The sequence below is a fragment of the Tachypleus tridentatus genome, chromosome 13 (genome assembly GCF_004210375.1).
Source record: "Tachypleus tridentatus isolate NWPU-2018 chromosome 13, ASM421037v1, whole genome shotgun sequence".
In the NCBI taxonomy this organism is placed as follows: domain Eukaryota; kingdom Metazoa; phylum Arthropoda; class Merostomata; order Xiphosura; family Limulidae; genus Tachypleus; species Tachypleus tridentatus.
In genome coordinates, this window is record NC_134837.1 from 160,184,390 (window position 1) to 160,211,615 (window position 27,226).

Genomic DNA, 27,226 nt, shown 5'->3' on the forward strand with positions numbered 1-27,226 from the left:
AGAGTTGGCGGTGGGTGGTGATTACTAGCTGCCTTCCCTCTAGTCTTACACTGCTAAATTAGGGACGGCTAGCACAGATAGCCCTCGAGTAGCTTTGTGCGAAATTCCAAAAACAAAACAAAACAAAACAACAAACTCTACCTGTAATCAGCAATTCAATGGATAGGTGTTTTTTGTTTTTTTTTATCTTGCGAGAAAGTGAACAAATGATTTATATCCTTCAACGGGATGGCCTGGCATGGCCAAGTGTGTTAAGGCGTTCGACTCGTAATCCGTGGATCGCGGGTTTGAATCTCGGTCGCACCAAACATGCTTGCCCTTTCAGCCGTGGGGGCGTTATAAAAGAGTAGCCCAAGAGTTGGCGGTGAGTGGTGATGACTAGCTGCCTTCCCTCTAGTCTTACATTGCTAAATTAGGGAAGGCTAGCGCAGATAGCTCTCGAGTAGATTTGCGTGAAATTCAAAAAACAAAGAAACAAACAATATTTTACCGGGTTAATACTTAAAACAATGTTGTTGTTTAAATTAATTTTCAACACTCGTATTCTGATTTTTACGACAAACTGCTTCAGAACAAGGATATTTCAAAGGAAATACCTCTAGACTGTCTGTATCTCAATTATATTGAGGAAACATATGAGATTGTTGCTAAGTTTTGGTCTCTAAGTATGTTTCATGTGTTTATATAGTTTGTCCTAATGCTTTTGTTTGGATAGATTTTTCTTACGTTGAAGACTTTCCATGCTGTTTATGACAATATTTTCAGTAATTTTGGAAGTTAGTGTTTCTCTTTTCAAAAAAAGCAAAGAAAGAAAAAAGTGAGAGTTATATATTATTATCTGCGAATCATGACCTGTTCTGGCTTTAGATTTTAAGAAAGTGATAACTTTAATAACTCCTTTAATATTTGTTCAGTTTTAAACATATTTTCGAGGAATTAGGGAAAGATGTGAGCAGCTTGGACTGCGGTAATTTATTCTGTTCCATCTTCAGCAAGGTTTTAAATTATGTTAAAAATAACGCATAGCTGACCGCATTGAGGACTTCGTCATTCTAAAGCTCTGGAAAACTGAAAATTAGAGTTTAAGTTTGAAAGATGGGACAAGATGACAAGAATGCGATAGTTAACAGTGAATGTTGTGCTTACATAGCAAATCTATATAAATAGTACAGGTAACTACTTCGATGTAGATTTTCACCAAAATTAATATGGAGATCCAATAGGTCCATTCGAAGATGCATACAAATTTTTAGTTTTTCATTTTGCATTTTTATTGATGTTTTTTCATCACTACCTCATCTTCTTTAAATGAATCTTCACCATATTTGATATGGATGTTTAGTGGGTCCATGGAGAGATGCATACAAATATTCAGTTTTGAGTTTTATACCCACACTTCACTCTGTTTATGGATTTTTGCCAAATTTAAAACATACATATACGTATGGTTTAAATATGCTATTTTTCACATCTTACTTAAATTGGGTGGTTAAAATCGAGAAACAGATATTTTCACTCTTAATAAATTTTGCATAACTATCCTTATATTTTGGCGAAAATTAACGGTTCTAATGAAAAATAAATAAATAATTAAAAATACATTGAACAGAAGCATAATAAAATGAAAAATGGTAAGAACGTAGCGATAGAGAGCTCTGCTTTTCACTGGGGTAAGGAACATGGCTCTACAAGGGAGGTTGGTTTGTCGTGGAATAATGCACAATATGAAGATTTCCAGGACGTTTACTCATCACCCATCTACTCTAGCTTTTTTAAACACAAATGATATACACAGGAATACGTGGGAAAACAAATATTTGTTAAAACGTTCCTTACTTCGTGAAACGAATCAGGTAAGGGCAAATTAAGTCTTTCTTCGTTTGTTTGATGCTCTGTGAGAAGAGATCTGTGTTTATTATCAGGATAACCTGAAGATGACCTCAGAAGGTCGAAACGTTGTTCTGTACTTTATATTAATTAAAGTTTTAATACCCATACCAGCCGTCTTTAGAATACAGATCCTTATCTAACTAAAAGTTTGAGGCAAAACATTAAATAACTGCACTAACAGACATAGTTTGCTTAAAAAGTTTGAGAGAAACTTCAGAAAGTAATGTTAGTCCTTTGTCTGAAAGTTTAGTGTAACTTGCAAGGGCAGAATTTTAAAACTGAAACTCTGAAATACGTAGCTTAATACTTAAGCAGTTTCACTTATGTTTTACTGATAGTTATAGCATTGCTATTACTAATACTACTTAAGTCAGGAAATCATGGAAATTAGACTTGATTAGAGAAGAACTCTCCTACTGTAATTTATATAAACTCGTAACTTACAAAACTAATACTGGTAGTAAGACCAAACCCTTAAAGTTATTCACTAATTCATATTTAGGTTAAAAATTATAATTCGTTGAACAGGAGTGTAATACTAATAACAGTAATTGAATCTAATTAAGACATGTTTGCTTTTTTCATTCTCAGTTGATGTTCTAAGCTACTGACACATCTATTCAACATTTAACACTATCTGAGTAGTAAGTGAGAGTTTAGCTGTTTGATTTGGTGGATTTTCATTTGTATCGAGTGAGAGTTTTGTGTGGATACCTGTTATTTGAACATTGTTTCAGCTGACCCATTTGGAAGAGCACGAGTCTTTTAGACTGTTAAGTAATTTGTGAAATTAGATTGATTTAAAATGAATAATGTGTGAATATTTTTTCTATAATTTTTTAGTTTATGAAGGTAGAAGAGACTTTTTTTTGAGTTTTTCATTTATAAACATTTATCTTGCAACTCTATCACCTCTAGACCATATGAGATTTAATTACTGTTATGGACTCAGAAAGTCAAACTATTTTAATTGATGTATTTAACAATGCCCAAGGTCTCATAAATTAATTATTCTAGTCCTGCCCTAAAGAATTTCAGTTTGAGAATAGGTGGTAGAGGTCGTGATGAGTAATAAAATTGAATCAGATGTACTCATGTCCCCATACTTGATATTACTGGCACACAAAAATGTAGCTAATAAAAAGGAGGAAAAAAGTATTGTAGCTCAATTTTCTCTAAATCTTGCCTTAAAGAATTTCAAGTGCTAAAGCTGCTGGGGATTCTCTCTTGTTGTAGATGAGATTTACTTTTAGCATGGTAGTCACCACAGTCTAAAGAAATTCTCATTTACTGTGAGATTTGAATTGTGTATCAGTTTATATATATGGTAGAGCCAAGTGAACTTGTAAGCAACAGTGTTAAATATTGTTATTTAGTAAGATATCATGTTTACTCATCTACATTGTTGAATTTGCTCTGGGAATAATCAAACTCTTCAAATTGATACACACTTGCTGGGTGAATAGTCACATACACAAATTTGGTACCCAAATATTGGCAAATAGACCCAGCCTTTGTAAAAATGTCCAAGTATTTGCAAAATAGTATGCAAGACTTAACAATTGCAAGTTTCATAAAATAAGTCTCAAATGTTTTTGTTAAGAAATTTTCTTGATGTGCAGAAGTAATTCATATAACTTACAAGTAGAGAGATCTGCTATAAATATCTGTTGAAAATCTTCAGATGTTTTGTTTAAATATGGAAATGGTGAACCAATTTTTTAGTAAATTGGCAATCAGTGGTGAAGACTTAAGTATCTGATTTATTGTATGTAGTTATGTTATGAACAAACTGGACAGTTTGTGGAATTTAAATGTGAAACAGTACCTCAAGTCTAATTAAAATTGAAAATAACTTCACATGGAGACTAAGATCCATTTGAAATATCAAATGGGTCCACTTCAGAGAAGAAAAACTCTATAGTAAAATTGAAATTGTAGTCTATTTAGCAGCTCTTAAATGGCTTTTTAGTCTTTCTTGTACAGAATAAAAAGTGATTCATCCACATAAATATCTTTACCAGTTTATCACTTTAGTACTATAGTTCCTAGCGCACACTTTTTTTGAGGGGGGGATTAAACCCTCTAAGGTGTAGTCTAGATTGATCATAGTTAAATGAATCATTGGAACTTTACTGTTTACTAATTCTGCTGACTGTATTACTCTCTCCATTGGTGTCAATAGATTGCATTTAATAATAATATTAAATATTTTTAATATAAAAGTTTAAGTTGATCATCAGTATAACTTTATACTGAGGTACCATACTTGGACATAAATATCTTGTTATAAACTTCTAATTGTTTAGCATTCCATCTGAAATTTGTTTTTAATGGGTATATTAGTAATGGTCACTCTGTAACTGTTCAATAGCTTTACCAAGAGCTTTTTCTACGTCATGAATTTTTCTACTGGTCCACAGTGTTGTTTATCACTTTAATTTTTCTGCAGTACAAGTTATAACTCCTTTTTCTACATTCTGCAGCCTGTTTTTATCATCATTGCCATAACTATTTTTATTGTCCTGTAGCTCATTTGCTTTCACTATTATAACAATATTCATCATTCTTTAGTTCGAGCCTTTAGTTGTAAATAATTTTAGGACAACCCAAACTGGTTATGTGTTTTCACTTTATAGTAAGTTTCTTTTGATGCAGTGCTTTCTATAGGTCTTGTTTTCAATATATGGAAGCTTTCAACAAATTATGTTAGAATGTTGGCAGTGTTTAAAATGAGACTTAGTTTGCATTTAAAAATGGACAAAAAAACAATGTATAGATGACAACACTTGAACACCTTGGTTAACTAATAAAAATTATAAACTTGGTGTTACACTGTTCTAAATCAAATATCACACTAGAAAGCTCATAAACTGATTGCAAATTGATTTTATTGTGGAATTGTATGAGCAGAACATGACCATCCTCTCTTTGTCATACTTCAGCTACAACCACTTTATTAGGAATATTCTTTTACATTTGTTGTGATTCTATTTGCAATTGGCCTTTTGTTTCAAAGACTTTGTACCTACTTTGATGTTATCTCTCATCTTTTACTCTGAGTTAAGATAAAAAGTGAAGCTTGTTTAGCCATTCCAGATTTGCATCTACATTGAAAATAGTACCTACATCTAATGTACCAAAACATGCAAAATATTAACTAAAATGAATGCAATGTTACCAAAATCTTTTGAGTGGCTGTTGCTGGGTATAACCTATGACGTTTTTTTTAAGACTTCACTTTTAAGTTAAACATTGCATGATGTCTTGATTGTATTTCTGTGAAAATCTGAACGTAATGCACATAGAAATATTACTCATTTATATGGTACTCTGAATGTACAAATACAGGGTAGGTATCTAAGGGCAATATAGTAATGCATCTAAGTTGGCAAATGATACTTTTAGCTTTTATGGAAAAACAGAAACCACTGGTTAGCTTTGAGAGGATAACTGTGGATAATACATTAACATAATTGCCTTGGGAAAATTGTTAAATTTCTCCACATATCTCAAGTTCATTTTCAACTTGTCGGTTTACGTACATTATTGGATTCATTACTCGTCTTAAGAAAGATGTTTTTTTCATGCAAGTAGCATGATGTGAAGCTGAGTGTAGAAAAAAAGTCAAATTTTGTAAATTTACTTCACATATAATCAAGAACATCTAGGAAACTGAATTGGCCACTTCCTGCCATGTGTTTTAGAGTAAAAGTTATACATGTATGGAAGATCAGATTACCTGTAAAATGTTGCCAGTCTATTTGACATTGAAGGCTAAGTACTAAAAATATCTATATACCTCAAGCAGAAGATGTTTTTCTTCCATTGTTTTCTTATATGTGCATGAATACTAGAGCAAAAACTACCAAAGGAATACTAAAAATGTCTGGGTCTTTTGTGGTACTTTATGGTTTTCATTAATGCTGATAAATATTCATTGATGGGTAGAGAGAAGCTACATCTAGGCTGAAAAAAAAGTTGTTTGGAGTGATACATTTTCCAGCATGCAGAGAAAATCATTCTCTTTACTTAGATGAGTTGGAATATAAGATGGTAATGGGTGGATTATCTCCACATTTAACAACAAAAAGATATTTGTGCTGTTTCACAGGGATGGACACTTATTATTGTGTAGTCGTTCTGTATGGTATAGTACTGTGATGTACTGCTGTGGTAAGTCTCATACATTTCTTGCTGTCATTCTGTCTGAGGTATTTACAGTGCATGAAGCAATAAGTTAGATGTATATCATCATCATTAGGGAAAAGATCTCACATTAAACTCCTAAGTTTTATTTTATTGCAAGTTTGTTCTAAGTAATAAAAATATATACAAATCTAATTATTTGAGACTACTTACATTAGTACTAAACTGAAAATGTAGTAATTACTAGAGAAAAGATGCAAATCCATTTTCTTTAAAAAAATAAACACCAAAAGAAAAGACCGAGTAATATATATGTGTATACTATATTACTGTCACACAGTGGTTCAGCCTGCAAAATCCCATTTAAAGCTTAATGTTAAATTGAATGGAATGTCTTCATTAATAATTTTATGACATATACACAGTTTTTATTATCACTAGGTAGATAAGATCAAGGCTATTAGAAAGATCATTTCTTGAATTTTTTAGCAGAAATGACAGGTGAAAAGATAATAAATGTAGGAATTCATATACTTATAGGCTTTAGAATAGATACCTTTGTTATGATACTGCCTCTGAAGTACACAAAACTACTCAGCAAATTTATAAACTTTCTTTTGTGAGTGTTAAAATTTACTGACTTAATCAATAACCGTATGATCAGACATTTCATTGCACGTGGCTAAGTATAAAATGTGCTCTGACTGAAACCGTAACTCTACAATGTACATTAGCTTTCCTTACTTTTCTGCTTAAAAACATTACAAATGGCTTTGATACAATATTAAGGTATAAATTCAAAAAGGTTGCAGTTAGAAAATGTCTGTAAGAGTTCTTCTAGGATAATGCTCACAGTAAGGGTATGAAAATAACCAGATAGATGAGCTGAAATTAATCAAAGAAGGTGGGTAGTTTGCTCAGTACTTAATGAAAATCTTTATGTTGAAATTCATATGAGAAATAGTGTATTTTATTTATGAATGTGAAAGATAGTTAAGTTTCACTTTGTCTAAAACTCAGAAGAAAATCACTATTACAATTGTTAATATTATCAACGGTCTTAGTTTCTTATTCAAATAGGCTTTTGTCTAAAACATTGCAATCAAACTTTGGAAAGAATAGGTTTAGTTTAAAATTTGTGATTATACATATATAATACACACATGCATCTGTGATAAGTATGTCGGAATTCAAATTTCATCCTTTCAAAAGTAATGTACAAGATGTGCAACAATAATGATATATGAAGTTTTTTAAAGGATTATAGACTAAGTATTAAAGTGAGTGATCTGACAGTTATCTTAGAATTTCTTCTATACGTAACTTTAAATTTGCATGTTGTTACATTTCAGACTGTTAAACTGTGTGATATTTTTCTTCACAGTCACTCTTCAATGTTTGTTACTTCTGTACAAAACCTCCATTAACTCTTGATGTTATTAGAGATAGAGTGCTTGTAGTTCTGAAACTGTATGACAAAATAGATTCTGAAAAGGTAAGATTTCTTATGGAACCTTTGGTTGGTTTTATTAAACATTTTTTATGCTTATCTAATATTCATAATTCATAATCAGTATTTCAATTCCAATGAATTTTGTTCAAGGAATATAAATAATTCAGCTATTAAAATTTTTGTTATGTATGTAATATAAAAAAAAATTAACTTATTGTTTTAATTAGGTACCTTAAAAATGAGACATTTTTGCTGTAAGTTTCATAGTAGTAGACTATTGCTTGAATGCGATGCAAAGACATACAATTTGTCTTATTTTCGAAGTTAAATGCTTCGGAAAGCTACAAGCAATTTTTTTTAAGTACCTAAAATGGTAACTAATGTTAAGAAGTGATGCAAGTTATGAACTGTTAATCTCTAAAAGTTAATTTTAATACCCACGTATTAAGGAACACAAACACTTTTCTGACAATAGATAAGTCAAATTACTAGGAGTGAATTCTTATAACCCTTAAAAGTTACAAGTATATATGGAAGTATGTAACCAGTCTATAAGGTGGTACATGATTATTAATTTCTGTTCATTTTATTTAATAAATTTATATTGTGTACATTATAAATATGATGATTTTTTCTTTCTAGTTAAATCTACAGTCCCACTTCATGAATGACTTAGGTCTGGACAGTTTAGATCACGTGGAAGTTATCATGGCAATGGAGGATGAGTTTGGTAAGATTTGTCCTTTAACCCATTCAAGGGTGGGATATTAGGCCAGGTAAATTCTATGGAGTCTGTTCATATTTTCTGAAACAATCTAGGAACTTGGGTAGAATGTCCTACACTGAGATTTAATTTTTTTGTGTACTAGTTTGGCTGATAACTATAAATTTGATTTTACAATGATATTTCCTTGCAAGTACGTACACTAACCAATTCTGTGACAAGTGAAAATTTCTTAGGTAATGCAGGACTTAGATTAATTAAATCCATGCATTACTAGAATAAAAATTAGTATTTTTTTTTTCTGTGTGGAAAGAAGGAAACACTTCCATTAAACTAAGTCTTCTTTTACTGGAAGCTGATAGATATTGGAGTATAATAAATCCAACCAGCAAGTTATATTAAGTTAACCCTAGAGGAGATTTATGCAATGTCAGACTGTGGAAGACATATTGGAAACCTCAGCAGTACTTAATAGTGTTTAATTTTTAGTATGTGACATGTATAAAGGAACCTGAAACAAAACTAATTAGAATCGATGTAGCAGCAACTATAGGGTTAATTATTTTATCTACATAGTTGAGAAGTGAACTTTAGGTATAGTATAGTTGAAAGTTGTAATTATTTTGGAATTTCATGTTTATGCCAACTATAAAGAAAGGGTAAGACAATATTTTACTGTAATTAGTCTCATGACCTGAGCAAAATGAAATGTTTCTAATTCTTCCAGGGTTCGAAATCTCAGATACTGATGCAGAACACCTTTTAACACCTGCTGATATTATTAAGTACATAGCAGATAAGGAAGATGTATATGAATAACAAGGTATGGCAGCTGCTTTATTTGACATTGTCCAATCAAGTATGTTTTTCCTGTGAAAAAAAAATGTACACAGGTTTTGTGGGGTGATGCAATTATCCCCTTTTCCTCACATTAAAATTTCTAGTCATAAAAGTAATTCCATTTTCTTGGTAAAGAAGCAAACAAACCCAGAACAACAAGCAGTAGGAGAGCATAGTTTTGAATAAACCCTGATGTACTACACTTTGTTTGAGAGTTAAGTACATAACATTCTTAAAACAGTTGTAAAGTTGCCAAATTGAAATGAAATGTCGGTACTTCTAATATCTTGCTGATGTTTGTGCTTGAAAATGTTTTTTATGCAGGTTATCAAGGAGGTTTAAAAAATCAGCTAGTCTACAACTGTCAAGATATTTTAGAGCTTTGCCATCAGAGGAGCCTGAGAAATGTTATGTTATTATGCTTAGTTTGATGTAGTTATTATTGAACAATAAAATCTAGATCAGGACACTGTCTTTTTTAACAAGGACACAATGACACTAATACATGTATTACTGATTTTATTAACCTCATTTAAGAAATGTAACAAGGCAACCAACCAATTTTCAAACCTCGACAGAGGTATTTATAGGTACTCCTCTCACATGCGTATGGTTTTGAAAACGTCATCCAAATAAAACTTTTTTCAATAGTTTTAGGGTTCTCTGTTCTCCAAGATGTGTTGTTACTAAATGAATGTGTTTGGGGAATCTCCAGCAACCAGGATAGTTTATCACATAATACAAAAGAACACAGTGAAACTTTTCTGGAATACAAACAAGCCCAGTCTGTAGCCATCTAATATTTTCTTTGTGGAAAACAACTAACAAAAAAGCATACCAACAGGCAGTTGGTATAGATGTGTTCCTCTTCATTTGCTTGGAAGATAAAACAAAATATATATATTTAAATATATATATGTGTGTGTGTGCTGACACGTTATCAGTAGTTTATCCCATACTCAATGAGTTAGAGGATGAGTTTGTGGTTGAAAGAATCCTGATACATGAATGGCTAAGCAGTCAACAAACTCCAGATCTTAGATACTTTGGATGTGGCATACCTCCTTGGTATTCCATCCATGCTGGTTCAGATATTTGTAACACAGATTGTCTTTTAAATCTTTACTCTACAACTCTTAAAATTTTTCCTATGGCGATGGTACGGCCTACAATAAAAATAAATCGTAATTTCAATAATTTTCACAACTACCTACAGTTATTAATAAATATAAAGAAACTACATTAAAAATATTCAACCACTTCCCTACCTTCGTCTCGTAGTGTAAACCGTCCCATTTGTGGGAATTTTTTAAAAGATTCCATACAAGTCAGAGCTAAACATTCAAATCTCATAATGGCCACTTGATCCTGCTTTACAAACCGTGGTCGTGTTTTGCTTCTTTCTCCCGATTTTTTATCAATTAGGCAGATTAAGGCCTGGGTTAAAGAAATACAAAATAACTGTTCAGTAACCTTAGGCATTGTTTCATGATAAATATATATTTTAATTACAAGCTTTATAAGCACCACTAATAACTCCTAAGTAATGCTATTTCACAGCATTAGTGAACAATTTTTCTGCTCTGTTATATGTAAAAAGGTCCCTCCTTCAATTAGAGGCACTTCAGTGGCAGGGATAAAATGTATGGAATTGTGCATATTCATATCCTCAATCGCATTCTTAATTATAATACTTTTTGTTGTGTCACTGAGAGGGTTGTTAAATAAACTTTTCCCTTCTTTGGCTGTCATTGCATCTGCTTTTCAGAAGACAGCTCTAAGCCACACACTATGACTAGAAGTTTGCTACTCTTCATTATGTTGTCATTAATTACCAATATCCCTTTAACTCTCTCAATATGGACTGGGTCAATTTGACCAATCATGTAACCTCATTGTACTCAGTCTTTATAGGTTTGATACTGCTAACTTTTAATAGTGTGTACATCTTCATGAAATTTGGCAGTCTTTCATTTAACATTAAATTGTTTTCAAGGAAGTATTCTGAATAAAATAAAATACGATTTGCCTGTTGTTTTTTTTTCCAGTAAAACTGTTGTTATTTTCTGTATCGTAACTCTACAGAATAATGTTGATCAATTTGACCGATTTCATACCCACCAAAAATGAAAAACGAAAAGTAAATTACTCTCTTTTTTACATTTTAGTAATTTTTATAACAATAAATAAAGAATTTACCTGTATCTTTTGTATTAATGGTAGTAATGCTCAAAATTATCTAACCTTTCTTCAAGTTAATATTATAGATAATAGCAAAATATATTGTTGAAAACAAACAGTAGGAAGGGTTTTAAGGGATTACACAAATAATATTTGAGATTTATGGGGATGAAGAATAGTTTAATCATAACATGAAATCACTTTGCACTCAGATTAGTAACGAGTATTTTCACAAAAAAATTCTTTAGTAAAAATATTTCAATCTTTACTAAAAGTCTACCAAATATTGTGAATCAACACTGTATCAAAAGTTAGTGTAAATACTTAACGTGTGCAAGTGTATAGATGAACTCGAACATATTATAGTGAGCCTGTTGCAAAACATTCAAAAAGCAGACAATTCTGGCTTTCTAACTAAGCACCAAGAGCCATTACAAATTCATCTATGCTAAGTCTATATTTCATGTTGGTAAAAGCTTGAACTAAAAGAGGAATAGACAATTCATAGTTTGTAACACAATGTAATATAACATTACTAATTAGCTGAACATTTTGGCTCTCTAAATTATAGATAACACAGAATTAAATGTTAGAACTATTAACAAACCCTGAAAGAGAGGATATAACAGATGGGTGTGGCAAGAGGAATTTAATTTTCTATTTTATGGCTCTGTAACCAAACAAAATTGAGAGATATACAAATTATGGTTTGTGTGAACAATGAGGATTTTATAGTGAGTCATTTAACCTTATTGTGATGAGTCACAGGTTAGAGGCCATGTCATCATATTTGTCGACTCGCATTCAAAATTTACTGAACTACTATTTTATGAATTTATGTCACTAAGTTTGATATCAAGCTAGAGATAATAATTCAAAAATTCATATCATAAATTATTTCTTTTCTTGATTTAAAAGTAAATCTTTAAAAACATACCTAAACATCAATTTTCATATGCCATTTGATATGCTGAATGCAGTAGTGTTTCAAATTAAATGTTTATGTTGTTCAATTCAAAGACAAACCTTCTTGCTCATAACTTGAGTCTTTAACCTGTTAGAAATTTCTTTTTGTTTTACCCAAATACAGCTCCATTACTAAACTTATGGATTTATAGGGTAGTGATATAGTAAATTATTATTTTTGGGTTATTAAAATGTACATGTAAAAACTTAAAAAAAATCATTTCACATCCATCACATGAAATTTAACGCTGCAGCAACTGAGCATTCTTACATGTTTTAAGAAAAACAAGTTTAAAATCTTATTTTTAAATAGCAATAATGTTTGTATATATAAAATGCATTACAACTAAAATGTGATTGTATTTTACAAAATACTAGTTCACTGAAACACAGTCAAGACAGGTCACTTTGTAAAGATAAGATCAGTTTATATGATTGAATAAACGTAACGAGTGCATGTGAACTGCATCATTGCAACTTCTATCTCGACTAGCAATAGCTGAAAGGTCAGTATAATAAAACTAATAACGTTATGGCATTTAAACTATTTAGATTAAACATTTGTGTTTACAAGTTATAATCATCTGATAAACAATGAAATTTCAGGTAACTATCATAGAATAATTACATTGATGAGCTTTAATTATATACAAGTAAGATACATAGTTAGAGTGAAATGTGTGTATAATATGCTATACTAAACAAGGGAGTTGGAGATTAAGACAATACTACTAACACGTACACTTACGTATCTCGTATTGATATCTTACTTGAATATTTATTTACTATATCACTTATAATGTGGTTAAATCCTTTTTGTGAACGTAAAAACTATGTGTGTGTTTTACAGTTCTTCCCAGTCATTCTGGGAAGAAATAAGCATAATTTATATTTGCTTCCTAATTTTATATGGTTATTACAAGATTGATAGTGAAAATAACATAAAATAGAACGTATATTCTTAATAAAGATTTGAAAATTATCTGGAGGTTATACACATTTCATATAAAATTAAAATTTTTTCTCATGTATGAAAGTATTTCTAATCTTAAAAATGAAAATTTTTCCAACCTGTGCAGTTGCTGATGGAAATGAATAATAACCATCCACCTGTATGATTTTTTTTTTTTTAAACTTAAGTTTTGATGCTTTAAATAGGCTTTCTTTAAACCAGATAACTAAGAACAGTACATTCTTACTCTTTAGTGAAGCTTTAGTAAGTATTTCAGAATATTTCATGTGACTTTTTGTGTAGTTGTTCATGAACAGTTGTAAATTGAGTGGTTTTTAATAACGTTTGACATGACTTATATTTACACCAAATGAGACTCCTAATTGTAGGTTGAAAGATCTATCAGTGTATCAAATGAAAAACAAAATTATTTAGCATGTTTTAATGTCAAATAAACTGCCACATGAGAAAATGAAAAAAACAAAAAACAATTTAAATTGGATATTTTTTATTTCATGCATTTCTTAATAGACTGCCATGAAATTTGTTATGTGGAGTAAGTGTCCAGCATAGCACATCCAATAAAAATATTAGATATTTTTATTCTGAGAGTCCAAACCACAAAAGGTGGAAAATTGCTAAACTATCACTCCTGTTAATAACCCAGTGTGTCCTACAGGTCGTTTTGGCTACATGGCACATAACCACGTCTTGATACAAATGTTAATATAAAAAATACAAGAATTTGTATTATCCTTACATTTAGTTTCTATCACAAATGGCATTAAAGTTATTCATTGATGCTCTAAAACAGGATTCATTACCTAAGGTGAAGAATCCTGAAATACATCTGATGTTGTTAGGAAGTTCAGATGTACATAAAGACACCCACAAATTTAAGGAAATAAAAACTTACTTTGACTGACACCTCCTCAACGGTTGCATGCAGATGCAGGACAGCTGTATAACCCGGACATATAATAGACTTGTGTTCTAATATCACCACCTGTAAGTATGCATTTTCAATAAACTATAGGATTCATTCATTTCTTTAACAAAAAAGTTAATCACAAATTAAAAATAATCATGTCATATGGACTCTGGAATTCTGGTTATATGAAGTGTACAAATAAGGAATTTTAGAAAAAAAAAATAGCTTATATTAAAAAAAAATGTATTCACCTGCAGAGATGTTTTGAACGTTTCTACTACTATATTTGACAGTCACACTAAAACTGAAAATAACTTCAAAATTTCTCAATACAGTATTTTTTCAGCATTAGTGGACACAAGGATAGAATGCCATACTACAAAGACAAGATTACATCAGCTTTAATATAGATACTCCATAATATTAATGCTGTATAATGAACCTGATTGATTGGACATTCACAACATTAATTTGAACTACACATTTCAATAACAGCTTTCAAAACATGCCTGAACTTTAAATAGTGTATGTACTTCAAGATTGTTTTGTTTTCCAATATCTAAGCTTATATTTATCTTTTCTGATCAAAGTTTAGTATTTCCAGTTAACTTTGCAATTATTTTACATTTTTGTGTCTTGATTGCTTAATTGTTAATTTACTGACTGAACTTAGTTATTGTACTGCCCACAAAGTTCCTGTTATATATAGAATAGTTCGTAACTTTGAAAAGCAGTACAGCATTAAGCTAACACTGTAAGAAAGAGAAGATTCTGATATTTAACACTTATTAGTCAAGAATAATTCATATGAAAATTAATCACACATACATATGAAAACATTGAAACAACATCAAGATTTTAAAACAATTCCTCAAAGTTTAGAGGTCATATTTTTGTCATAACTTTTATTTTTGCATATTATGTTTGTTGGAAGGGTACAGGGATAATCTATGAAAAATATCTGATAAAGATACTTATATTTGGCCTGCAAAAGGAAACTGTTCAGAAAACATAAATATAAGAACTTGTGTATTATAAACAAACTATTATTATTAAATGTAAAAGGATCTCAACCAAAAAATATTATCAAAGTAGCATACTAGAACAACTGACCAAAGTAATGGTGATACCAATTTGAAAGATAAAACCATTGGTCACAAACAAAGATTTGTCAATCTTGCATTGCTGGTGTTATTTACAGTGGAAAATCAGTTGTTTTTGTTGGCAAGGTACAAAGAAAAAATCAAGGTAAAGCTGATAAGACATATAAAGTGAAACTTTTAGATGCACAATACAAAAAAAATTAGATGTCTAATACAAGTATTTTATCTTTTCAATAGTATTATATAAAACAAAATTTCAAAACTTTAAAACCTAAGATTTATATAAATACCAAATCATATTGAAGGTCTCATGAAATTTAGTTAACTATTTTCATTTTGACTAAGTTATGAAGAAACTTTATTATCAGTCAATATTTTGAGTGTGTTTTTCTTATAGCAAAGCCACAATGAGCTATCTACTGAGTCTACCGAGGGGAATTGAACCCATAATTTTAGTGTAAATCCAAAGACTTGCCACTGTACCAAGCGGGGGACAAAATCACAACCAATATTATGTGTTGTTTTTATTTAGAAGTGTAATTGCTTTGGTCATATTGGAAATGTTTAGGTCTGTGGCAAGGATTTCCTAAACCATGTTTCCATGGTTTATTTGTTTTAAATATTTTTGTAAAGCTGTCTGTATTAACCATCTCCAATTTGAACTGACAAAAAACAGCTAGTTCACACCATCAAACCTTGGATTAATTTTACTGAATAGTGGGATTTAAAGGTACTTTTGTAATACATCTATGATCACAATTATGAAAAATAATTTTGCAGGAATGATACATGAACTCTTGGATTCACAGTTCTGCAATTAACTAATAGCTCACACTGTCTGTGGATCTCTGACTATAACTTAAACATTAAGTTAAAATATGCAACCAAAAAGTAAAGCACAGCTATATAAATGATTGGATAAAACCACCTGTAAAAGTAATTACTAAACATACCTGAGCATCAAATATTTTTCCTACTGTACATGCATTGTCTGCATCACACAGGACAAAACCTGACTGTACTTCCTAAATGTAAAAAAATTACATCAAGTATCAGGAGTATCAACTGTATACCTTATATGCAAATAATAAATTCCTCAAATAAGAAACCTTTTTACATTTTCTCATTATTTTATAAATGTATTAGATTAAAATCTATCTTTATAAATATGTTTTGTATTCTTGATTTTTTCATATACTTCTTAGTTTACACAAAAATGAATTTTATTACAAGTACAGAAAAGAGTAAATTATGTATATTGTGTGCATGTGTATGAATTAAAACATTTCATGAAAACCAGAAATAAAGCTCAAAAGCAATGTTTATCTGTTGTAAAGGACAAAGCTACACAACGTGCTCTGCCAGCTGCAGGTACTGAAGCCCAATTTTTAGCATCATTAGCTCTTTGACTTACCACTGAACTACCAGTAGATCTTTAAAAACTAGTTATTCCTTTATGTTTCATAAAATACACCTTTATTCATTTTTTTAAAATAAAAACACATGCAAAGAAATATTTGATGTTTCATTCTAAGTTACCTCTTCTTCTACTCCTTTTAACTTTATCTTAACACTATCACCAGAAGTAACCATGTTAACTTCATCTTCATCCATCCACAAAGTTAACACTTCTACCAGTTTCTGTAAAAACAAAAGAATTCAGCATACTATTTTACCAAACAAATACAGAAGATTGTTACTGATTATTTGAACAATTTGTTTTATGTTACATAAAAAGTACATACAATTGTCAAATCTAAGTTTACAATCCTAAGGAAATTACTAGACTAATATAACCAATATCAGGAATGTTAAGTCTTAACCCTTTCACGCCTAGTAGGTGTATCTTGCCATTCCTCTAACTGCATATCATAAAAATTAGCAAGTCAAACCCTACTCGTACATAAAACACTGAAACAAACTTTAAAACATAAACCACGATAATCATTTAATGTTTTTGAAACTAGATTTTTATGAAAAACCACTACATGACACAAATATACACTATGCTATTAAGAAATAAACCTGTAACTGTTGACTTTAAAGCCAGGTTTCATAAAATATTATTCTACAACTCAATGTTTGGTAGTATTTTCTTTTTATTTTACACATTTTATTAAACAAGTAACTGTCCCAAAAAGAATCAGCACTTGAACCATGCTTTATTTTTCACATTGTTCTTTATTTATATTAATTTCAATAGACATACACATTTTTGAAAAGTTACAAATACAATCACAAGTCTAATAATGTAATGTACTAACTCATGTTTTTGAAAGAAATTCTGCAGTAAAATATCTCATGTATCATTAAAACTAATATAATTCTAACCTTACTATATATGATTTACAAAATTACTTCTGTATTTCTTTTGGAAATTCTGTATATTTGCTTCAAACAGACTACTGTTAATCTTTAAGCTAATGCCAGGGAAAGTGGTAAGATTAAGTTGATTTCAAATTACCACTGGGTAAGGATAGAAAGAATGAAACAAAATTGAATTCACCTGAGGAAAAGTTACCATAAAAGATTACATTCCCTCATGTACAGTTGCATTTTCTCATAAATGTTTTTGTATTTAATACATGCAATATGTTCACTTTTATTGGTTATAAATAAAAGAATATGGATGGTCAATACATTCCTGATCAGAAAAGCCAACTGAAAAGAGGAAATTCTTTAAGCAAAATTAAATTCTTTGGCAATGCAAGAAAGTAATATTGTGATAATTTTTGGAAGTTTTAATAATTAGTTTAAAAAAGAAACTTCTAGATTAATTACTTCAACAAAGGAAAAAATAAAACTGAGGGAACTAAGAAAATTAATATATTACTTTTAAAGTGGCACAAAACACAATATTGTTGGTTAATTGATATGTTATGAAAGAAAGGCTTCAGAATTAATAACTATAATTAGAAATGTAAAATTCACAAAAGAAGCTATGCTGTAAATAGATTGCAAACAACAAAATAGGTCTCAGCTTTCACATGATATATGACAGTCCAAAAAATATTTAAACTCTTCAATAAAGCATTGTGTCCACAAGTTTGTGAATGTCACTACAATCAAGTCTTCAATTATTTCCTTTTAAATTTAAGACAGAATATTAATCAAGCATGAAACCAGCTATACAAAAATTAAAATAAAAAACATGAGAAGTTCATAAGGACAAATTGCCACAACTATGAATTTTCCCTTGAAAAAATTTGCTGTTTTCATCGTTCAAAGCTACACATTTGGCTATTTCCATTCTGTCCAAGACAGAAAATCAAATCCTGCACTTTAGCGTAAATTTACTGATGGTACACTGGGGGACTTTTAAAACAAAATGTACAAGTAATTGTTTTAGACTATTACATATACAAAAAAAAAAGAACTGAATAACAAATCACTTCTTTGAGAAAAAAAATTAATATCCCTCTCAATATTTATCATAAATAAATTTATACATTTCTCACCAAGTTATACAAATACGCTTAAAGTACTCACTGATGGTCCAAATAAGATATGTGAAAGACATTTCATGCAATAATTTAATGTTTTTAGTAACTCACTCACCCTGATTGGCATTAGAATAAGCTGTTGGCCTCTCTTTACTGCTCCTGATTCAATTTTACCTAGGACCACTGTGCCCATATCCTAAAGATAAAACAAACTAACTTTAGTTTTTGTATGTTTTGGCAGTACAATGTTAGATTCTGAAATACACGTCCTACTGATATGATATTGTTTCCATAACTGATATCATTTCATAATTAACAAATACTATTTGTGAGAAAAAAACAAGTATCAAATTATATTTAGACCAACAACCAACAAGTATTCTGATCAAAACTACTTGTGAAGATGATCCTAAAAATGTACTAATAATTAAATAATGAAACAGAATTTAAATAAACCAAAGATTTAAAATCCCAGACAGAGATTCCACGACATATTTTGAGATTACAATCATAACCCATATAAAAGTGGATAATACATAAGTGAATATAGCATCAGACAAGCAGGCAAACTGTAGGATACAAACTAAATAGTAATTAGACTTGAGTGGTCATTTATGCTAAAAGCCGTGACAACTGATGCCTAATAATCGTCTCTTTATCATAAATACTTAAATAATTAATTATTACACAGTTCAAGGTATTTATGAAACAATTTTGAAAGTCAACATTTATAACTGTTAGTATAATGTACGTTTATAGGAATCATTGTGCAACATTGCTTCATGCATAAACAGTTAAGTAGGATTCATCAATCTAGACATCACATTACTGAAATCATTAGAAAATGCCCATGTAGCTTTTCAGCTATGTTCTTTTGATTGCTAAGAAACAATCTTCAATTTTAAGCTTTAATAATCAATCAATCAGCCTACTTAAAAATTCAGAACTAAAAATGGCTTGAATGATATCTTTCAGCTTTTGCTCATTATTTTAGCTGAGCAAGAAATAATGGCTAAGAAGTATTTTATAAACATTACTTTTCTCTTAAGGGTTTACTGCTCGAGTAGTTAGTAAGGCCATTACTAAAGTGCAGCAGGAAACAAAACATTTTAAAATTTATTCACAACACACTCACTCATTTTATTTCAAACTCAGAAGTGAAGTACCTTTGAGCATTAATTTTAACGATAACAAAAGACAGCAAAGCAAATAATATATTTATGCACATAAATTATGTAAAAGATTCTTACATAACTTTTTCTCTTATTTTTGAGGGTTCTAAAATCATATTGAAATTTTTAAATAGCAACTGTCACAAATGCTACCTGTAAAGTTAGCTCACACCAAGACATACCTTGTATTTATCTACAACAGGCATTATGAATGGTCCTTCCACTGATCTGTTTAATGGTGGAAGATTTTCAATGTACTGTAGTAATGAAGGGCCTCTGAAAATCAATGATGTTTCTTATCATTTTAAAAGATCAGTAGTTCTTTTAAATACATTGCATAAACATTATTGTAATAATTTTTGACATTTCTTTTCCTGAATATTACAGATCACCATTATTTTACTTTTAATACAAATATTTAACAAAACCAATTATATATTTTTTGTTTGTACACAGAGTTAGGGACTTAACATTATTCATGAAAGATCAATATTCTATTAACTTTTTTTAATTTTGCACATATATAATTAATAATCACAGATCATACAAAAATAAAACAAAGTTGAAGTCATTTAAATAGCTATAAGCTTTGTTTATCACACTTCCATAAAAGTCAGTTTTCCATTATCCTTAACAGCCAATAAGTGAATAAACTTTAATAATGCCTACCTATACCATGGACAAAGTTTCTCATCTAGGACATCTTTAAGAAAAGCTCCAGTAAGCCCTGAGCATGGAATGAAGTAAATATCTGTTTTTGGGTTAAAGCCACACTTCTTGAGGTAAGGAACCAATTTCTCTTTACATTCGTTGAATCTATGCAAAATAATATCGAACAAATTGACTGATATATTCTAGCTAATCATAACATTTTAAAACAAAAAGATATTTACTACACACACACACATTATTTTAAAAACAAATGGAGTGTATGCTGTTCACTTATCATTCAGCATATCACTTATAAGACAGACACCTACTGTAGAAGAACCCCAAGCTCCACAACACTACACAAACACACACTATAACAAAACATATGTAAAAGCATTTTACTTGACATTGTAAGAGGTTTTGAAAGAAAGAGATGATACATTAAACACAAACAAAGGTTCAAAGGCAGGACACGAATGGTTACAAAGGACAACACAGATCCTAATTAGGCAACTCAAAGGAACATGTAGGATGTATGATTCAAACAGAGTAGAAAAGGAGGAAAATAATAGAGGAAGGAAAAACCTTACTAAAATTGGAGAAATGGAAGCTGTAAAACATGACTGCCTGATAGCAAGACATGACAAAAGTGTACAAGCTTTTATCATGAAACCAGATGGAAATTGGGAAAGAAGTAACATAAAAAAAGACTAAAGGTGGAAGGTAGACCATCACTTTTGGTAAATGAACATGGAAGAAGGTCTGATGGATTGGAAAAGGAAAGATACAACACATGGAGTCAGTCCACGGACTGAAATAATGAACTTGAGAAAAGCCATGTATGAAAATAGAGTGGTGACATCTGGATGAACAATGTCTGATTGAGACAGAGACAAAGGTAAATAGAGGAGAGGTTGTACAAGTAAAGGTCAGAGGAAAGGGAATCATGGTTGTACTGGTCAATATGAAGTCACAAATAGGATTAGATACTGAGTGGTTTGGATTAGGGAGAGAACACTGCAGAGCAACTGAATAGGAAGATTAGCAAAGGTGTGATGACCCAACCAATCTTGACTGAATGTGCATACTCCCAGAGCTAGTAGGAGTGGAATGGGAAACCAAAGGGAAACAAGAGTGGTGTTCAAGTAGGTGGTGAATGTTGACATGAAGAGAAGACTCCACGAATGACAAGAGAATGGAAATTTCTAAAGTGTCAAGGTAAGCACCAACTCTCTACTATCGCCAGGTTCCTGTCTATCCACCAAACCAGACTAGCCCTGATTGGGGAAGGAAGGATTAAAAGGATGGTCCAAGGGATTTGTGAAGCTCCTTTAAAAGGAATGCATGAAATGAGGACTTTTAAGGAAGCTCATAACCCCAGAAGAGACAGAACCTCAAGTTATGAGATAATGTAAGTTTAGGGGCTTATGGACTGCTTACTGTATATCTCAAAGATGAAGAGGAAAAGGAAGGGCCCAATCAAGGTTGGAATTGAAGAAAACTCCCAAATGAACAAGGTACTGAGTGGGGATTAGAATGGACTTCACCTTTATCAGAAATCCCCATTGTGCTTCTTTTGCAGGAGGAGATGAGTGTGGTCTTTGAACTTCAAACAGGAAGAAGCAAGCAGGAGATAATCCTCCATATAATGATGAGTGAAAAGACCCAGTGAGTGAAGATTCTGGACAAAAGTTCTTACCAACAAACAAAACATATAAGGTGGGGTTAGTTGAAACAGTATGGCTTTAAACTAGAACACTCAACTTCTAGCTATAAATAATTATTGACGATGTGGGTACAAACCCTAATTTATATATGTGGAGAAAAATTGGATTCTCATATCTAAAAGGTGTGAAATGTAGACAAGGCAAAAAAAATTAAGTCCTACATTGACAAAAATTAGGATTACAAGGGACATACTGAGCAATAATTTAGATAGAATACTGAATTAGATGCCACTAGTAGGAATGATATGTGAAGTAAAAACTATCTAAACATTCGTAGTAGACAAAGTACATAAAGCACCAAAATTTACCTGTTCGATAAAGTACTTAATAATAAAAATGAATGTGTAAACTGACTAAAATTACCTAGAAAACAAAATAATAACCATTAAACTTATAATAAACTTAAATTAACTTAGATAACAAAGAACACAAATATTTAACTTAGCAAATTTCAAGAATTGATAACTTGAAATACAGCAACAGCAAAAGATGAAAGAAAACTAGCAAAATCACCCTTGTCTCAAACATGCAGAAAACAATTAATATGCATTGACCAGGGTAACCAGCCCTGCATGCGTGTGTGTATAAAATGATGTGGAAGGTAAAATCTCCTGAAGAGGTGTAGAGTGAAATACCAGAATACGAAGATGCTTAAAAAGCAGAGTCCAAATTGTCTTCTCCTTGGTAGTATTTTTCCTAAGCAACATTATCAGTTTAAAAGGAAGAAATATAAGAAATTGCAGCCAAACATCTTAATCTACCTCATGTGAATTAAGGCATGCACCTCCTCTGCAGATAAAGTCAAACCTGATTCCTGGGAAGTCATATTAGTAGTGTTGTCAACTGGCACTATCAAGCTGATACACTGAATTGAAATTTACATGAAATTATTTTTTAATTCAGTGACAAGAAACAAATGCAAAAAAAAAATCTTAAACAATGAAAGTACAGTGTGCTAGGAGTTCTGCAATGGCAAACCATTCAGATGACAGAAAAGCTTTTTTTATTTATGCATATTAGTACACTTATTATTACTCAAACAATGCATTCAAGTAAAGACACTTTAGTTACAGAAATTCTGAAGAAATGCAACACAAAAAAACAAACAGACTGTATAAGGGTAGGATACAAGTCAAAGTTGTTACTGCCAGTCAGAATTTTTTACATTTGATAAATGCTTTACACTACTTTCATGGTTATATAACTACTTCAATAGGTACAGACAAACAATAAACAGAAATAACTGATGAAAGGAAGACAAGCTATATGTAGTTGAAAAGTAAAGATAAAATATTTAAAAAATAGCAAACATAGGGATGGTTAATAAAAATCATTTAAAAAGCAACACAAACATTTTCTACACTGTGTGTCTGTGCTATTATATATGGATAATACGAATGCTGTCCCTACTATCTTGTATTGCTTTTTACTCATTGATATTAACCATCCCGACACTTATTTCCTTTATTGAAAGTTTTTCCTTACTTTTTATGCAGTGTTTTAATAGATACAAAAATGTTGTAATCATAACCGAGTTCCAAATGCAATGATTCAAATTGTAATATTATTGTTTATCAATTATTAACTGGTAATTTCTGTTTTACTCTGTACTTGAGGGAATACCAAATTTGTGTAAGAAAGCTAACTTCAAGGGGTAATGATACATCATATACAATAGAATTATGATTTTCATATCTTAATAACAAGTTATTAATAATATTTATAAAAGTGGATACTTCTTTTGAAAGTGTCCCCTGAGTGAAACTGGTTGACATCAATGTTTAGGTTTTTAAGTTATCAATTAATAAAAAAAGATGAAGATAGAACAACAAATAATTCAAATATTCTGCTGTAATATTTAAAGAACTTATGAGTCAGTCATTAGATATTGTTATAAAAAAAAATCACCATAAAGTTCTGATGATCTACTGAGGAAATATTTCAAATACCATTTTGATGAACAATTTGAACTGTCCAAACACAGGCAATGATACTGCTGCCTGATATACAAGATAAGAGTTTCTTATCATTTTTTGCTTCAATTTCTTTCATGTTTTTAATAGTTACTTTGTCTGTAAAACCTTGTGTGAACAGACAAGAAAATGAGAATTCTATTATTAGAACAGACAAATTAGGGTAAATATTTCAAGTGTTAAAACAAAAAAGAACAGGAAAGGGTGACAAAATGTAAACATTAGTCTGGCTAAGGTTAAAGGACAGATTAAAACTGGAAACTTAAATGGTCATTAATTACAAAAAGTTTGTTGTTCTCAATACTTACTTTTCAACACAGAACTTTTTTTATAATTTGGAAAGTCAGTCAGCAAGAGCTTAAAAATAGTCTTTTTAATTTTCTATACTTTTTAAAGCAATAAAGGTAAACATTCTGATTTCACAAGCGGCTTAAATTTTCTGAAGCACTTTTTAAGCTATCAGAAAAAAAAACCCTATAAAATTGCTTATTTCAGACTGATAAGTAATATATTCTGGATTTATAAAGTTGCAAATCATGTGTAAAATGGTATAAATAAAGAAAAAGAACTAATTTTTCTCTGTTTTCATAAACTTTTAGCACAAAGCTACTCAAAGTCTATCTACACCAGCCTTCCCTAAATTTCATGTGATTGGTTTGGTTTGAATTTTGTTCAAAGCTACAAGAGGGCTATCTGCGCTAGCCATCACCACCCACTGCCAACTCTTGAGCAACTCTTTTACAAACGAATAGTAGGATTAACCGTCACATTATAATGTCCCCATGTCTGAAAGGGCAAGCATGTTTGGTGAGACCGGGATTCAAACCTGCAACCCTTGGATTACGAGTCGAATGCTTTGACCACCAGGCAATGCCAGGCCTTTCCAAGTGATAGACTAGAGCAGGGGTGTGCAACAGGCGGCCCGCGGGCCACAACCCGGCCCGCCAAGCCATTTAGTGTGGCCCTAGTTGTTGTAATCTAACCATGTGGCCTGATCTGTAATCCAACGCAAATGGAATATTTTTAAAAGCATCGATCCTACGGGATTCCCAGGCTTCGACTCGACAAACTTCTAAAATTATCTTTGCTAGAGAGGAGCAGGCCGAATTCGATTGGTCGGCCTTCTTAGGGCATGAATAGGTGACGTGCACTAGCACTATTGTCTACGACTCAACGTCATGTCCTGAACCTCGCCTTCGCCCGCTGGCGACAATTTTCCCTAACCTCTGCTGTCCGTCATTCATTATTGGTGAAAATTTTATTACCTTTTACAGTTACTACAAGAGATTGAAGGTAAATTGATTATTATTTAGCATATTGTTGTGACTTTACTGAATTTATTAAAATTTTTGCTTTCAGATGCATCTGATTCTATGTACAGTGTGACCTCGTTATTCGCGGGGGTTACGTTCTTTACCCTCCCGCGAATAGCGAAAAACCGCGAATATTGGATGCAGTTTTAAAACGTATATGTATGCGATTATATACTATATGAAATGCTTCCCAAACACTAATGATACTTATACTCATTGATGCAGTAATATTGCATACTGTTATGTATTTCACTAAATTGTACCGTGCGTTACCGGGCTGTGCTTTGCCGTTTGCGTTGTTGGGGAAGCTGAGGCAGTCAGCCAATAGCAGTCCAATCTTGTTTGGTGAAGATGACAATTGATAAAAACGGCTTGATTGAGTAAATACAACAGAAATCTCCTCGAAAAGCCCTTTCAGTCTCTGTGACCTACAAAAACGCAGTTTAGAAACATGTGTTTCTGTCCACAAGAGGTTCCATGTGTAAATAAATTCTATGTTTTTTTCTACTTTGCTATTTTCGTGAGAATAATTTTTGTTTTGATTTCAGGGCTAGTAAAATGTCAGCAGTTAAGAAACGAAAAATTGATGATGAGGGAAGGTTATTCAACAGTGAATGGTGCACAAAATATCTTGTTGTCCCACATTATCAAGGTGTTGTCTGCCTTGTCTGTCAAACTACAATTGCAGTCATGAAAGAGTACAATATTAAGCGACATTACGCAACTAAGCACTCCTCCCAGTTTGATGAAATTGTTGGTCAGGCACGAAAGGACAAATTGAACATTTAAAAACATCCATTGAAAAGCAACAAGGTGTTTTACCACTTTCAAGAAAAATTCAGAACTGGTGACAAAACTGAGTTTTAAGCTTTGTGAATGTATGGCAGAAAAGGGAAAGCCTTTCAGTGATGGAGAATTTATTAAAATTGTTTAACAATATTCACAGAATATGCATGTCCAGAGAAAAATATTTGGTGGAGCAAACTAGCCTTTCCCGCTTTACTGTCTCACGCGGGACAAAAGATCTTTCAGAGGACATCAAAGAAACTTTGAAAGAGAGATTGAATTAGTGTGAAGCTTTCAGTCTGGCTTTGGATGAAAGCACTGATATCAATGACACATCCCAACTTGTCATTTTCATCAGAGCTGTTACTGCAGGCTTTGATGTTTTCAAAGAGTTTTAGATATGGCAAGCCTTTCCTCCACAACCACAGGACAGGATATTTGTGAACAAGTGCTTAAGGTTGTAGAAAAGTGTGAACTGAATCCTTATAAATTATGTGGTGTTACAACAGATGGTGCTCCTTCCATGACAGGTAGGACAAATGGATTCAGCAAGAAATTTCTAACTGCAATTGGAGCACAAGACATAGTTGTAAGCCATTGCATTATTCACCAAGAGAGCTTGTGCACCAAAGTTCTGGATTTTGCAGAAGTCATGAAAAATGTCAGGTCAATGCGTAAATTATATTCAAACACGAGGATTAAATCATCGACAATTTAAAACTTTTTTAGATGAGCTGGACAGTGAGTATTCAGATGTTTTGTACTTCTCTGCTGTACGTTGGCTTAGTAGAGCTGCTACTTTGAAGAGATTCTGGAATCTGCGAGAGGAGATTAAGTTCTTCATGGAGAGCAAATGTCAGAATGTGGACTTCTTGAGCAATGAGAACTGGCTGAATGACTTAGCATTCCTCACAGACATTACACAGCATCTGTCTGATTTAAACTTAAAACTACAAGGGAAAAGTCAACTTG

General features: G+C 31.4%; 2 protein-coding genes across 3 annotated transcripts in view; one reads left to right on the top strand and one right to left on the bottom strand.

Moving 5' to 3' along the window:
- Positions 1-1,639: 1,639 nt before the first annotated feature.
- Positions 1,640-9,523, top strand: LOC143236900 (acyl carrier protein, mitochondrial-like). Its single transcript, XM_076475569.1, has 5 exons — positions 1,640-1,853; positions 7,424-7,534; positions 8,135-8,222; positions 8,944-9,039; positions 9,381-9,523. Exons 1-4 carry the CDS (start codon positions 1,680-1,682, stop codon positions 9,033-9,035), a joined length of 465 nt encoding a protein of 154 aa, XP_076331684.1. The 5' UTR covers positions 1,640-1,679; the 3' UTR covers positions 9,036-9,039; positions 9,381-9,523.
- Positions 9,524-9,558: 35 nt separating this feature from the next.
- Positions 9,559-27,226, bottom strand: part of LOC143236899 (eukaryotic peptide chain release factor GTP-binding subunit ERF3A-like) — a 45,634-nt gene continuing 27,966 nt past the window's right edge. Inside the window, exons 8-15 of one of the 2 annotated variants that reach the window (XM_076475567.1) lie at positions 20,474-20,620; positions 19,987-20,080; positions 18,748-18,828; positions 16,729-16,830; positions 16,143-16,214; positions 14,072-14,161; positions 10,325-10,493; positions 9,559-10,222 (exon numbers count right to left, since the gene is read on the bottom strand). In XM_076475567.1, coding sequence (XP_076331682.1) covers positions 10,179-10,222; positions 10,325-10,493; positions 14,072-14,161; positions 16,143-16,214; positions 16,729-16,830; positions 18,748-18,828; positions 19,987-20,080; positions 20,474-20,620 — 799 coding nt within the window. In that variant the 3' untranslated portion in view covers positions 9,559-10,178. The remainder of the gene's footprint in view (positions 10,223-10,324; positions 10,494-14,071; positions 14,162-16,142; positions 16,215-16,728; positions 16,831-18,747; positions 18,829-19,986; positions 20,081-20,473; positions 20,621-27,226) is intronic. The other variant, XM_076475568.1, reaches the window with a different exon arrangement.

Bases quoted from the DNA above. Each gene is read 5' to 3' on its own strand.
- LOC143236900 (XM_076475569.1), top strand. From the start codon at position 1,680: ATGGCTCTACAAGGGAGGTTGGTTTGTCGTGGAATAATGCACAATATG. The intron at 7,535-8,134 runs GTAAGATTTCTT...TTTTCTTTCTAG, and splicing joins ACAAAATAGATTCTGAAAAG to TTAAATCTACAGTCCCACTT. The intron at 8,223-8,943 runs GTAAGATTTGTC...TAATTCTTCCAG, and splicing joins GGCAATGGAGGATGAGTTTG to GGTTCGAAATCTCAGATACT.